The sequence below is a fragment of the Garra rufa genome, chromosome 24 (assembly GCF_049309525.1).
Source record: "Garra rufa chromosome 24, GarRuf1.0, whole genome shotgun sequence".
In the NCBI taxonomy this organism is placed as follows: Eukaryota; Metazoa; Chordata; class Actinopteri; order Cypriniformes; family Cyprinidae; genus Garra; species Garra rufa.
Window position 1 is genome coordinate 26,485,895 of NC_133384.1, and position 14,332 is coordinate 26,500,226.

Consider the following 14,332-nt stretch of genomic DNA (forward strand, 5'->3'; position numbering starts at 1 on the left):
AAAACTGGGAATCTCCCTGGTCTCCCTTCCCTCTTACTCAGGAGTGATGTCACTGAGAAGCACAATACGCCCTTGTATCCCAGCCTTTAAGTCTCTTGGCACTTTGATTGCATGGCTTAGGCATGTCAGAATATCATTTTAGCCCCCCCATGACTTTATAGCTCCAACAAACGATTTTACTCTTTCACCTCCTTCTTAATTTCCTCCTGCTCTGTTTTCCATTTTTGAGCGTTTGACACGAACAGCGATTTTTTTCAGACTATAAAGTGGGCCCCCCAAAAATTGGGGGTCTTTTCACGAGCCAAATTCCTGATTCCCCAAGTGCAATGAAGCATTGAATCAAGGCCCTGTAACTCTTTGTGAACCCCCCCCCCCCCCCATGTTCTTCGCAACGGATATGATCACACATTCATCAGCGGTCTGTCAAGTCTTTACGGCCCCTGCAGCTTAGTTTAAAAATCCCTGAGGAGGGAAAACCAGCCCTGAGGTCCTATTGTTAGTTCTCACTTTAGCTTGCTATCAGTTTGGAAAACCACATAGTAACACAATGATATCACAGTTCAGCTCTATAGAACGGCAATGAACCTGAGGCTGATATAAAACAGCCCTGAGGCTTTTGTCATGTGGAATTACTTTCAAAACATTGAGCGGTGATTTCCTGTGCAAACGCGCTATGCTAGGGCATAGCAAATTGGTGCCAGGGTGTTGCTATGCATGCTGGGAGGTTACCAGGGCATTGCTATGTGTTCTGAGAGGTTGTCAGGGTGTTGTTATATGTTCTGTGAGGTTGCCGGGGTGTTGCTATGTGTTCTGAGAAGTAGCCCAGGTGTTACTATGTGTTCCGAGAAGTTGCCGGGGTGTTGCTATGTGTTCTGATAGGTTGCTAGGGTGTTACTATGTGTTCTGAGAAGTTGCCGGGGTGTTGCTATGTGTTCTGATAGGTTGCTAGGGTGTTACTATGTGTTCTGAGAAGTATCTAAGGTGTTACTATGTGTTCCGAGAGGTTACTAGGGTGTTATGTGTTTCGAGAGGTTGCCGTGGCATTGCTATGTGTTTAAGAGGTTACCAGGGTGTTTCCGTGTGTTCTGAGATTATGTATTCTGAAAAGTATCTAGGGTGTTACTATGTGTTCTGAGAGGTGGATGGGGTGTTGCTATGTGTTCTGAGAGGTTGCTGAGGTGTTGCTATATGTTCTGAGAAGTATCTAGGGTGTTACTATGTGTTCCGAGAGGTTACTAGGGTGTTGTTATGTTTTCAGAGAGGTTGCCGGGGCATTGCTATGTGTTTACAGTTTTTTACAGACGCTAGGACACATTTCTCAATACTTAGGTCACTTTTGCAAAACTCTTCAGACAGTGAGCACAACAGAAGTCTATGTGGGCTAAACTGAGGATCAATTATCATTGTTTTGGCACAAAATGCATTCAGTGACTACATCTCTCAAATTTCATGAAATCTTTTCTCACTCAGACACAACAACTGCCAAAAATCTTTGTACGTACAGGACATTTTGCACGTGCTTACATACTGTTTTCAAAACTGTTAAACTTATGTTCAAAACAATAACATAATGCAAAACTGAATAAGACAGCAAAATTCAACAGCGATATTTTATTGAAACATATTTCAAATCTAAAAATGCAGTAGATTAGCATTACTATTGTATATGTATCAGTGGATGGTGTGTATACAAATTCTTGTATTTTGGAATTACTTAGTGCAAAATAAATAAAAAATAAATAAACAACATAAAATATTGACGAATTCTGCATCATGTCTGATTCATTCCAGTAACATATATTGCAGTTCTAAACAATATATATTGCAGAGATGTGAACAGACAACAGAGATGTGTCCTTGTTTTACACAAGAAAACACTGTGTAATGCTACATGTTGTTAGTGTTTTTTAGGTCATTGTTTTGTGGGTGACAAAGTGTGTTTGTCGGCTGTCAACCTTTGCTAGTGTTCTGCAAGAATGAGTTTATTTGAGACCTGAATAAAGTGTTTTGGTAGTTGTAGTGCATTTTGAATGTGAAATGAACTGCTTTGCCAAGCTGAAAGTCAGTTAGGAGAATTGTGTGAAGAGTTTTGCAAAAGTGACCTAAGTATAGAGAAATGTGTCCTAGCATCTGTAAAAAACTGTAAGAGGTTGCCAGGGTGCTTCCATGTGTTCTGAGAGGTTGTGGGGTGTTGATATGTGTTCTGAGAGGTTGCATGGTGTTGCTATGTGTTCTGAGAGGTTGCTAGGGTGTTGTTATGTGTTCTGAGAGATTGCCGAGACATTGTTGTGTGTTCTGAGAGGTTGCCGGGGCATTGCTATGTGTTCTGAGAAGTAGCTAGGGTGTTACTATGTGTTCTGAGAGGTTGCTGGGGTGTTGCTATGTGTTTTGAGAAGTAGCTAGGGTGTTACTATGTGTTCTGAGAGGTTGCCGGACTGTTTCTATGTGTTCTGAGATGTTGCCATTTCTATGTGTTCTAGGTGGTAGCCAGAGCATTGCTATGGGTTGCCATGTGTTCTGGGTTGTTTCTAGGGTGTTGCTTTGTGGCTGCTAGGAGTCCTAAATAGTTACCATGGTGTTATGTTTCTTGAGTGGTTGCCAGAATGTTACTATGCATTTTCTATGGGTTATGGATAGTTGCTAGGGTGTTGCTATATGGGTTTTTCAGGGGCACTGTTATATGTTTGCTAATGTGTTTTAAGTGGTTGCCAGAATGTTTCTATGTGGTTTCTTACTGACTAAAGTCAAACGATTCCCCCTCCAAGTCTTAATGATATTCTGCTCCCTGGATACAGTTGAAAACTGTGATAATTTACGATGAGAGAGTGTTCCTGTGTGTTCATGTGTTGCTTAAACATCCAGCTCCAAGAAAAAGGGAGTCAGTGGGGGAGGATTTTCACTCCGGTGCAGGACATCGGTCAATCACGGCGCCAGACTACAGTTATGTTTCATGGGCAGAAGAATCTCCCTCCACTACCTCCCACACCAGCACCACCCACCCACACAAACTCAAAAGAGACCCTCAGATCTTTCTGCTGATGTATGAATGTGGCAGGGTCACCATAAGCGTTGAGTTTGTCACTCTTTGGCTGCAGCTTTTCCTGGCGTCAGCTAAAACAAACCCAGCCAAATCTACACTTCGCATTCGCTTCTGCTGGAAAATCCCAAGTTTCCGGCCCGTCCACTGGTCGCCTGCCGTCGTGTTTCTTTTTTCTCCTTCCTTGTGTTCCTCCTCCTCCCCTTCACCGTGTCTGTGCCAGATATGCTCAGATCCACAGTGCCGCTCATTGCATTGTTTAGGTTGCCTGCGATTCAGAGCAGGACATGTCAACACCGTGGCCTTCAGAGACCGCAGTCAAACGCAGCTGGCTGACAGAGATAGAGTGAAAGAAAGAACGAAACAGAGAATGGGTGTGGAAACAAAAAGTATTTGAATTAAGAACAAGGTTCATACCAGTTTTGTCCATTGTTCTACATGCAAGGACATTTTGTTTAGTTTTATAATCTCTTGCTTTGGCTTCAGAATTGTAAATTAACATAAGCGATCATCACGAGCATTGTTTTACTGTATTGCCAATCAGACTGGTTCCTCACAATAAGCCTATAAAAGAGCACTGCTGATCCTTTATAAAGAAACACACCCTCCATTTTCTGCTGAGCTTTAGTTTTTTAGGAGGAAGTCACAGTCATTGTCCCAGGAGATCGCCGAAGCCTGTTTGGTCACCTCCGTTCATCTGCTGTTGATTATAGAAGCTGATCTAATCTCAGCATGACACATCTGGCACAAACAAGCCCATGAAAAAAAGCAATATTGGGTAACTTTGCTGACGCTTGCGGAGCAGGACGGAGCTTCGGAAGGCCCCTATCCCGCTCCGCTGTGAACTCGCACTGGGAGTCGTTTTAAAAGCATCTATAAACCGTAATGTGAGAGAACATGTAAGCACCTCCAGGTTAACGAGTAAATATGCTCCGCTGGAAACAGTAGTGCTTTTTAAAGAGTGTTATTCATATTTACTACGTCTTTAAACTTAATAATCATACTCACAGATGGGAGAAAAGCAGCGCTGTTTTTAATCAACGTTTTGTAGCATTCACGTACTTTGGAAAGTTTCTTCATTAGCTCGGGATTGGAAGGTACACAGTGTTATGGGGCACCTGGAATGGCAAGAACACATCATTTTGTCATGTCAAAACTATATATAGCATATATAAGAGTTAGACATGGTTGGACAAGAAGAAGAAAAAGTAGTTTCCTTTTTGGACCCTGAAATTCAGGATTGACTTTTTTAAAGGGGCCCACCAAAACCTGTCAGCTGAAGTTGATGGGAGTAACAGAATAGCTCTTTAAATCAGATGGCAAGAAATGGCCAGCCGCTGAGCTGAAGCACAATACATGGAATACCCCCTAGACTTTGTAAATGGGACCAGATTGCAACCACATGTTAGAAATCAAATACAGTCAGAATTGGTCATGTTTTCTCGAACAAGAACAGCCCAACATTATCATAGAACAATACATGAATCAAAATGGAAAGCAACATGTTTTTGAATGAAAACAAACTGTAAATTATTTTAAACCCTGTTGGAAAAATCATCTCAAGCTAGATGCTGATGCAAATTTGTCATTAGTTCATGTTCTAGTCCAAGATGTACTTCCAATTTAGATCAACTAATAGTCAACTTAGACTAGATAGAAAATAGTCTAATACCGTCTAATACTTAATCCTGTAAAGCCTTCACACAAAGACTTCAAACTCTGTAATTTCTCAAAAGTCTGATGTATCATATATAACCCTGGACCACAAAACCTTAAGTAGCACGGGTATATTTGTTGCAATGGCCAACAATACACTGTATGGGTCAAAATTATGTATTTTTCTTTCATGACAAAAACCATTGGGGTATTAAGTAAAGATCATGTTCCATGAAGATATTCTGTAAATTTCCTACCATAAATATATCAAAACTTAATTTTTGATTAGTAATATGCATTGCTAAGGGCTTCATTTGGCCAGCTTTAAAGGCAATTTTCTCAATATTTAGATTTTTTTGCACCCTCAGATTCCAGATTTTCAAATAGTTGTATCTAATATTGTCATATCCTAACTAATTTATTGCAGTCTAAACCATGTAAAAAAAAAATGTAAAAGCTGCTACATCATATAGAGAAGTACTTAGTAAGCAGGAAAGGGCGCAATATTTTGACAAACTAAAGTTAATAGGTGGTAAAGATACGTACGATCAGTATTAATTAAGATATTTGCCTAATATTTTGCCTTCCTCACTGGAACTTATAAGAATAAACACAAATGTTGTCAGATTCTTGCCCTGGAAATCCTGGTTCAGTTTGGCCAACCACAAATGCATTTCGTTCCTCAGAAAGTGTTTTGGACTCTTCTCCTTGACTTGTAATCACTTTTGGCAGTCTATAGTACTCCAAATGTTTTCCTGGTCTGACCGATTAGCACAGTGCAAAACATGACAATAGTTGAACATTTTCAGCAGCATATTATCAGCTAAATATGCACGTTTTTTTAAGTTCAGTGGGATTACGTTCAGTGCAACTGATGCAAACAGGACAATAGCAAGAATAACAACATACAGTAAAACTGTTTGTACTACAATCCAGTGACCAGTGTGTTCATAATTAAGATAATACTTTAAATTAATATGGTAAGACACATCTATTTGCAATATCAAGCAGCAAAACAAGCTGTTTTCGACGAATGAGATTCAAAAATTTACAAACGGCCACGCCCACATTTACAGGAAGAAAAAGGTGGATAGGTTTAAAGGAATTTCCTCAAATTCATGTTGTTTCAGATGTCTTCCATTGAACTTAGACATATTATCCACTACACACTTCAGTTGTTTCTTTCTGACACGCAATTCAAGTGAACAGTGATAAAGCTGTCATTCTGCCAAAAAACTCCATTTGTGTTTTACGGAAAACCCCTAGGGGCTTGGAAAACTTATGACAGGATTTAAATTTGGCGTGAATTGTGCATTTAAATTGGATTTTACAGCAGCTGTATGAGATAAGTTTTGTGCGAAGATAAGTTTTGTGCGATGCTACGTAACCTTCACAAGTATTTTTTTTCATATTATGTTAGCTTTAGAAAAGAAAAAACGAAAGAAGCTTTACATACACATCTTTACAGGAAAGCAAAACCTGCACTTCGTTTCCTTGATAGTCAAGCGCTGCCCCGCCTCCATGTTTTTTTTTTTTTTTTTTCATATGTAGAGAGAAGGAATTCTGCCCCAGCTTTTGTTTCGAGCTGCAGCAACACACGCAATGGTCAGCATGACAAGCTCACATACCATGCAGTATATCGGACTTCTTCTGCTGGCCGCAATTCTTCTGCAAACAATAGCCGTGGCCGTGACCTTCATATACTTCAGCAACGTCTTATCGACGGTAAGGGCCGTTTAACTTTGGCGTTTTCATGCATGTTAGGCAAACTTTGTGCAAAAGTTTGCCTAAAAGCCTTGCTGTGCATGTTGCGACATTGGAAATGCAGTAAACGGAAGGCTGTGCAGCGAATGTAGGCTGTTTGAAAGCTTTCCTCAGGTCGTTTGCTGAGGTTTCTGTCTGCATTTTGTTTAGTGGACAGCTGCCAACAGGTCGCTCAGTAGAGCCTGAAGTACGAGTTAAGCAATAGCAGACAATCAATGGCAATGCAGTTATTAAAAAGTGTCTTTTTGCAGAAAATGTGTATGCAGAATATAACTTTTTATAATTATTAATGTGTAATCAATTAAGAATACGCACAGAATGTGCTAATTTGTGCACTATATGCATAGAAAAGTTGGTAAAATTGAAGAATTGATAGATAATAATTGCTTAGATACATGCAAAACATAAATGGAACAAACTGAGTCCTATTTACAAGCAATTGTCATTTAAGAAATTAAAATACGCGTCTATAATAGTATATGATAGTTATTTTTAGCATTGTATGCCAGCAAAAATGATACGATTTATCAAAAAATATATGAATTGTTAGTAAATATGACATTTTTTTCATCTCATGTGACATGCAATGCAAAAGTCCTTTGATTGCAAATACAAAATGTCGGTAATAAGGTTCATTAGTTAACATTAGTTAACACGCAGCATTTATTAATCTTATTTAATATTAACTTCAGCATTTACTAATGCATTATTAAAATCACAAGTTGTGTTTAACATTAGTTAATGCACTGTGAACTCGCATAAACTGCATTTTTATTAACTAACATTAACCAAAAGTAATAAACAGTGTAACAATGTGTTGTTCATTGTTCGTTTATATTAGTTAATAGCCTATTTAACTAATGTTAACCAAAATGTTTTAAATTTAGCGATTTATCGATGTAAAAATGATCAATCAATCATCATATAATAAGGAAAATTATATATAACTTAATTTTGCATTGAATAAAAATAAAATTGCATGAAAGTAAAATTCGTTAAAGTATCATAAAATGCTTTTTTTTTTGCATTTTATGTAAATAAACGACGTTTTAAAGCAATTGGCATTTCACATCTTGACTGTCATTTGATTTTAAGTAAAAGTACATGTAATGTCATTATATTTGCTTTTTTTATGTATGTAAACAATAATGTATATTTCATGCACATGTAAAATGCTTAACTAGTAGGTCACCGAGCAGAATATTTAGCTATAACATAAAATGAATCATAAGCACTAAAAACATCTTTGTATTCACAGATGAAGGAAACCTTCTCCAAGAGTAGCGTGTCGTGTTTGATGCGCGCCAACCTCAGAACGATCAAGGGTCAGGAATTGAACGCGGCGGAGGGAAAGGACGACCCCTGCTGGCAGGTCACGCAACAGCTCCACTTTCTGATTGAAAAGGTATCCGGGGGCTCTGAATTATAAAAGCTGACCAGGGTTTAGACAATGAGTCCATTTATGGATCGTTTTACCTTTTTTAATTAATAAAGGAATTTCCTTAATTTCTCTAGCTTAAATTGAGAAAGCTGAGAGAAAACATTCATTGTGACTGAAAAACTGAAATTGAATCTCTTTTTTATAACAGTCAATGTCCAGTCGTTACCAGAAAGAAATTTCATCTGCCGTCAAAGGTAATCATATTTAATCACATTACGTTTATATAAGACATAAACCTCAAGTGAATTAACCTTCAGGCTTTTTACAGATGAAGTCTCACGTGTGCTTCCTTCATTGGTGATCCAAGATCAAGACGATTCCCCTCGGCCCAAGATTGCAGCGCATGTGACTGGAAGCTATATACCAGAAAAAGACGGAGGAGGTACGCAACTCAGAAACTCAGTTTCAGTTTTAGTACTGGATATAACAGCAACAACAACAGCTTATCTTTCGGTCATAGTCCACATTCACCTTTAAACCACAGTAAGAATAGATTACATCCAGATCAGATCAGGAAAAACACTTTGTTACGTAAGAACGGCATTGTGTGCCTGCAAATGAACCTTGTTTTAATGTAGCTTTAATGCACACTATGAGTCAAAAGTTTTTGAACAGTAAGATTTGAAATGTTTTTAAAGCAGTCTCTTTTGCTCACCAAGCCTTCATCTATTTGATCAAAAGTACAGCAAAAACAGTACAAATCTGAAATATTTTTACTATTTAAAACAATTGTTTTGTATTTGAATATATTTTAAAATGTAACTTATTCCTGTGATTTCAAAGCTGAATTTTCAACACCATTACTCCAGTCTTCAGGGTCACGTGATCCTTCAGAAATCATTCTGATATGCTGATTTGCTGTTTAAGAAACGTTTATTAGTATTATTAATCTCATCAGACTTTTAAAACAGTCGAGTACATTTTTTTTCAGGATTCTTTGATGAATAAAAAGGTCCAAAAATCAGCATTTATCTGAAACAAAAAGCTTTTGTTACATTATACACTATACCATTTAACATTTTTTGGGTAAAAGAAATTAATACTTTTATTTAGCAAAGGTGATGATAAATACATTTATAATGTCTTTTTAATGTTATTTTTAATGATTTCTGCTCACCAAGCCTGCATTTATTTGATCTAAGGTACAGCAAAAACAGTAAAAATGTGAAATATTTGTACTATTTAAAAAAACGATTTACTATTTGAATACATTTTAAAATGTAATTTATTCCTGTGATTTCAAAGCTGAATTTTTGGCATCATTACTCCAGTCACATGATCCTTCAGAAATCATTCTAATATTCTGATTTGCTGCTCAAAACCATTTTTTTTAATTATTATGTTAAAAAACAGCTGAGAAGATTTTTTTCTTGTATGAATAGAAAGTTCAGAAGAACAGCAGAAATCTTTTGTAACATTATAAATGTCAATGTAAAGCATCCTTGCGAAATAAAAGTAATGATTTCATTCCAAAAAAGAAAGCTTAAAGCTTAAAAAAGCTTTTAAATGGTATAATGTAAAATGTTAAAAACGCTTTTTAATTTCAGATAAATGCTGATCTTTGGATCTTTCTATTCATCTAAGAATCCTAAAAGTGTAAAATGATATGAAAAAATGTACTCAGCTGTTTTAAAAAACGTTGAAGGCTGAAAATGTAACCTTGATCACAGGAATAAATTACATTTTATAATATGTGACCCTGGAGCACAAAACCAGTCTTAAGTCGCTGGGGTATATTTGTAGCAATAGCCAAAAATACAATGTATGGGTCAAAATTATTGATTTTTCTTTTATGTCAAAAATCATTAGGAAATTAAGTAAAGATCATGTTCCATGAAGATTTTTTGTAAAATTCCTACTGTAAACCTATCAAAATGTTATTTTTGATTAGTAATATGCATTGCTAAGAACTTAATTTGGACAACTTTAAAGGTGTTTTTCTCAGTATTTTGATTTATTGCACCCTTAGATTTCAGATTTTCAAATAGATGTATCTCGGCCAAATATTGTCCTATTCTAACAAACCATACATCAATAGAAAGCTTATTTATTGAGCTTTCATATGATGTATATATCTCAGTTTTGTAAAATTTAACCTTATGACTGGTTTTGTGGTCCAGGGTCACATATATTCAAATAGAAAGCAGTTATTTTAAATGATAAATAAATGCAGGTTTGCTGAGCAGAAGAGGTTTTTTAAAAAACATACTGTTCAAAAACTTTTGACTGGTAGTGTAGACCAGAGAACGTTTTACTCCTTCTCAAAACCAAACAGTTTCATCATATCTCTGTGGCCATTTGCCTGAAACAAAAAGCTAGTTTGTAACTCGAGCCGAGTCTTTGTAACAAGCACACCGTTCGTCTGCCAAATGCTGAAACAATGCAGCTTTTCTGTCAAACCCGACCCATAATCCTTCTCTTTGGCTTAACAATGCAGGTCAACCGAACAGGAAGGTCTACGGCCAAAAGATTCAGTCGTGGGAGTCCGAAAAAGGTCTGGCGTTCCTCCAGAACGTGGAATTAAGTGACGGAGAGTTGGTGGTTCCGCAGGCCGGGCTTTATTACATCTACTCCCAAACTTATTTCCGACACACGCTCATCGAAGAGGACGAAAGTGAGCGTGAGGTGGAAGACGGGATGTCAGGCGAATCGGTTCGGGGGAAACCGATGTTGCAGTATGTTTATAAAAAAGTAAGTTCGTATCCAGTGCCGATTTTGCTCATGAAAAACGCTCGGACGACCTGCTGGTCACGTGATACCGAATACGGGCTGTATTCGATCTACCAAGCTGGGCTGTTTCAGCTCGGAGGAGGCGACAGAGTGTTTGTGACGGTCAGCAACGTGAGCACCATCGACATGGATGAGAAGTCGAGCTTCTTCGGAGCGTTTTTGGTCAGCTAGTGAAGCACAGCCAGAAAACAAGTTTGTTTTCAGCTCAAGATGAGCGGCAAGACTCGGCTTGCTCGGGTATTTCTACCTGAGCTTTTTTTGAACGGCCGCCAAGCGCCTTAAAACATTTGGATGCGGCGTTCGGTCTCTTGCCAGAACAGTTAACCTTGATTGATGAGAGCCAAACATGTGGCGCTTTTTTACATTTCGGTCAGCGGATCCGATCGTAAATCGTCAAAGTTCCTTGGTGAAATGTGTTGGAGCTCCAATCCAACACGTTCTGCCTGGAGGGGCGACGGAAAGCGAGGGGCTTGCCAGGACGTTTTGGAAGCGAGTTGTTTGGACACGACAAGTCTGTCCAGGCAGGAAAAAAGAGCGTCTTTAAGCAAGACTTTGACGCCTGCGGAAGAGCTGCAGGCTTTTCCTGCGTGCTTCTGTTCTTTTGCACCTGTGATTGTGTTGCCTTTTCACGTTTTTAAAGACAAACTGTGTTTTGGGATGTCGAAATGAGAGATGTGAGAATGAGAGACTTCTAAATCATGCCTTGATTGTATTATTGACATGATTGTCAGTTTTAAGCACTATTATTGTGTTTGTATTGTATTGAGTGAGTGAGTTTTTATATGCATGAATCTTGATTAACTAAATGTGAAAATCACTGTGACTTTGTAAAATAGTAAATCGTCTTGTATATAATGTCTTTTGTATATACATTTACCAAGATTTCTGCATTTTTGGTTTGTTCCCTGTAGTGTTTCAGTTTTATTGTAGCATTTAATCTGAAATTCGAAACTGACTTTCAGTTAAAAGTAACTATGTACGTTACAGTACACTGTGTTCTTCCCTTTTGGATATTTTTTTGTTTCCTACAGACTATAATTCTTCATATTAAATATGTGCATTATACATAATGTTGATAAAACAATCTTTGGGTGATTCATTATACGTTTTAAGACCATGTAACCAGTCAAAAGTTTTTGAACAGTAAGATTTAAAAAAGTCTCATCTGCTCACCAAGCCTGTATGTATTTGATTCGAAGTACACAAAAACAAAAAAGTGAAATATTTTTACTATTTAAAAGAACTGCTTTCTATTGTAATATGTTTTAAAATGTAATTTATTCCTGTGATTTCAAAGCTGCATTTTCAGCGGCACATGATCCTTCAGTAATCATTCTAATATTCTGATTTGCGGCTCAAAAAACATTTTTTATTATTTATTAATATGTTTTTTTTTGATGACTAGAAAGTTCAGAAGAACAGCATTTATGTAAAATAGAAATCTTTTGTAACATTCTAAATGTCTTTATCGTCACTTTTGATTCATTTAAAGCATCTTTGCTAAATAAAAGTATTAATTTCTAAAATTCTTCCCCCCTCCACTCAACTGTTTTAAATATTGTAATAATACATTTCTTGAACAGCAAATCTGCATATTAGAATGATTTCTGAAGGATCATGTGACACTGAAGACTGGAGTAATGATGCTGAAAATATAGCTTTGTAATCACAGGAATAAGTAAAATTTTAAAATATATTCAAATAGAAAGCAGTTATTTTAAATAGTAAAAATATTTCACAATATTACTGCTTTTGCTGTATTTTGGATCAAATAAATGCAGGCATATATCTTACTGTTCAAAAACTTTTGACTGGAAGTGTAATAGCAAAAACACACACACATACACACACAGAATGTAGACCATGACAATATATTAGGTGATTATTTTTATATCTCAAATATTTGATACTATCCACTGGAACTATATTTTTAGCAGACGTATTTTACCTTTATTACTTTTACTGCAACATGAATAAAATGTTTTTGTAAAAAAAAAAAACGGTTTGATTTTCTACACCTATTTCTTATGAACAAAGAGGTTCTGAATATGCAATTTGTTGAGGTATTAACAGCATGCTCTATGAATTTATCAACATAGCAATGGATTTTGTCTATATTCTGCCCACTTGTGGTAAATGTTTGCAAATACAACGACTGGGCAAAGATCCAGAACGTTACTGCACCCCATGGCTTTGTTTGATTTTACTATTAAGAACATATGAATCCAGTTAACCATCTAGTGGACTTTGAAACGTGTGATTAATAGTTTGATGTTCTTCTAATGTTTCAAAAGCAATATAGATGGTTCAAAGGTACTGTAGACAAAGATGCAACATAAACTGCAAACACAATGGATAGTTGAAATCAAAAGTTTACATTCACCTTGCAAAATGTTAAATATTTTACCAAAATGAAAAAATAAAAAAATAAATAAAGGGATTGTATAAAATGCATGTTCAGTACTGACTTTTTTGTTTAGTACTGACCTGAATAAGATATTTCACATAAAAGATGTTTACATATAGAGAAAATAAGTTAAATTTATAAAAATGATCCTGTTCAAAAGTTTACATACACTTGATTCTTAATACGGTGTTGTTACCTGAATAATCCAAAGCTGTGTTTTTTGTTTAGTGATAGTTGTTCATGAGTCCCTTGTTTGCCCTGAACAGTTAAACTGTCCGCTGTTCTTCAGAAAAATCCTTCGGGTTCCACAATTTCTTTTATTTGGTTTTTCAACATTTTTATGTATTTTAACACTTTCCAAAAATGACTATTATTTTGAGATCCACCTTTTCACATTGAGCACAACTGAGGGACACATATGCAACTATTAAAGAAAGTTCAAAAGCTTACTGATGCTCCAGAAGGAAAAACGATGCATGAAGAGCTAGGGGTGAAAACTTTTGAACAGAATGAATTTGTGTACATTTTTCTTATTTTGCCTAAATATCATATTTTTTTCTATTTAGTACTGCCCTTCAGAAGCTACTTACATGTTTCCCAGAGGACAAAATAAGTTCAATTTACCCTGATCTTCAAAGTCAAAAAGTTTTTACCCCCGGCTCTTCATGCATCATTTTTTCTTTCTGAAACATCAGTGAGTGTTTGAACCTTATGTAATAGTGTAATAGTTGAGTCCCTCAGTTGTCCTCAATGTGAAAAGTTCGATCTCAAAATCATACAGTCATTTTCGGAAAGAATAAAAATGCTGAAAAACCAAAGAATTTGTGGAACATGAAGGATTTTTCTGAAGAACAGCAGGCAGTTCAACTGTTCAGGACAAACAAGGGACTCATGAAGTACTATCAGCTATTATTTTCTCTTGTTGACTATATGTAAATGTCTTTTATGTGAAATACCTTATTCAGGTCAGTACTAAACAAAAAATAACATGCATTTTATATGATCCCTTTTACTAATTTGCAGATTCTGCAAGGTGTATGTAAACTTTTGACTTCAACTGTAGATTTCTCCATTTTTAGATCGCAGAATAAAGCAATAGTGCCAACCTAAGCAATATTTTTCCTGAGTTGGAATATGAATGAAATGCCTTATTAAAATTGCATGCTTTGCACTGGTGATGAAGAGCTACCAGGGTCCTTCCAGCTCAAAAAAACAAAAAACAAAACTATACCCACCTTCATGCATCTGCTTGAAAAAACGACATTGCACATAAGTTATGCACTCACATATGGACAAC

General features: G+C 36.5%; 1 protein-coding gene across 1 annotated transcript; it reads left to right on the forward strand.

Moving 5' to 3' along the window:
* The first annotated feature begins 6,260 nt into the window (after window positions 1–6,260).
* On the forward strand, window positions 6,261–11,698 carry tnfsf10 (TNF superfamily member 10). Its single transcript, XM_073830759.1, has 5 exons — window positions 6,261–6,418; window positions 7,716–7,862; window positions 8,047–8,092; window positions 8,167–8,280; window positions 10,336–11,698. Exons 1-5 carry the CDS (start codon window positions 6,296–6,298, stop codon window positions 10,797–10,799), a joined length of 894 nt encoding a protein of 297 aa, XP_073686860.1. The 5' UTR covers window positions 6,261–6,295; the 3' UTR covers window positions 10,800–11,698.
* Window positions 11,699–14,332: the final 2,634 nt, after the last annotated feature.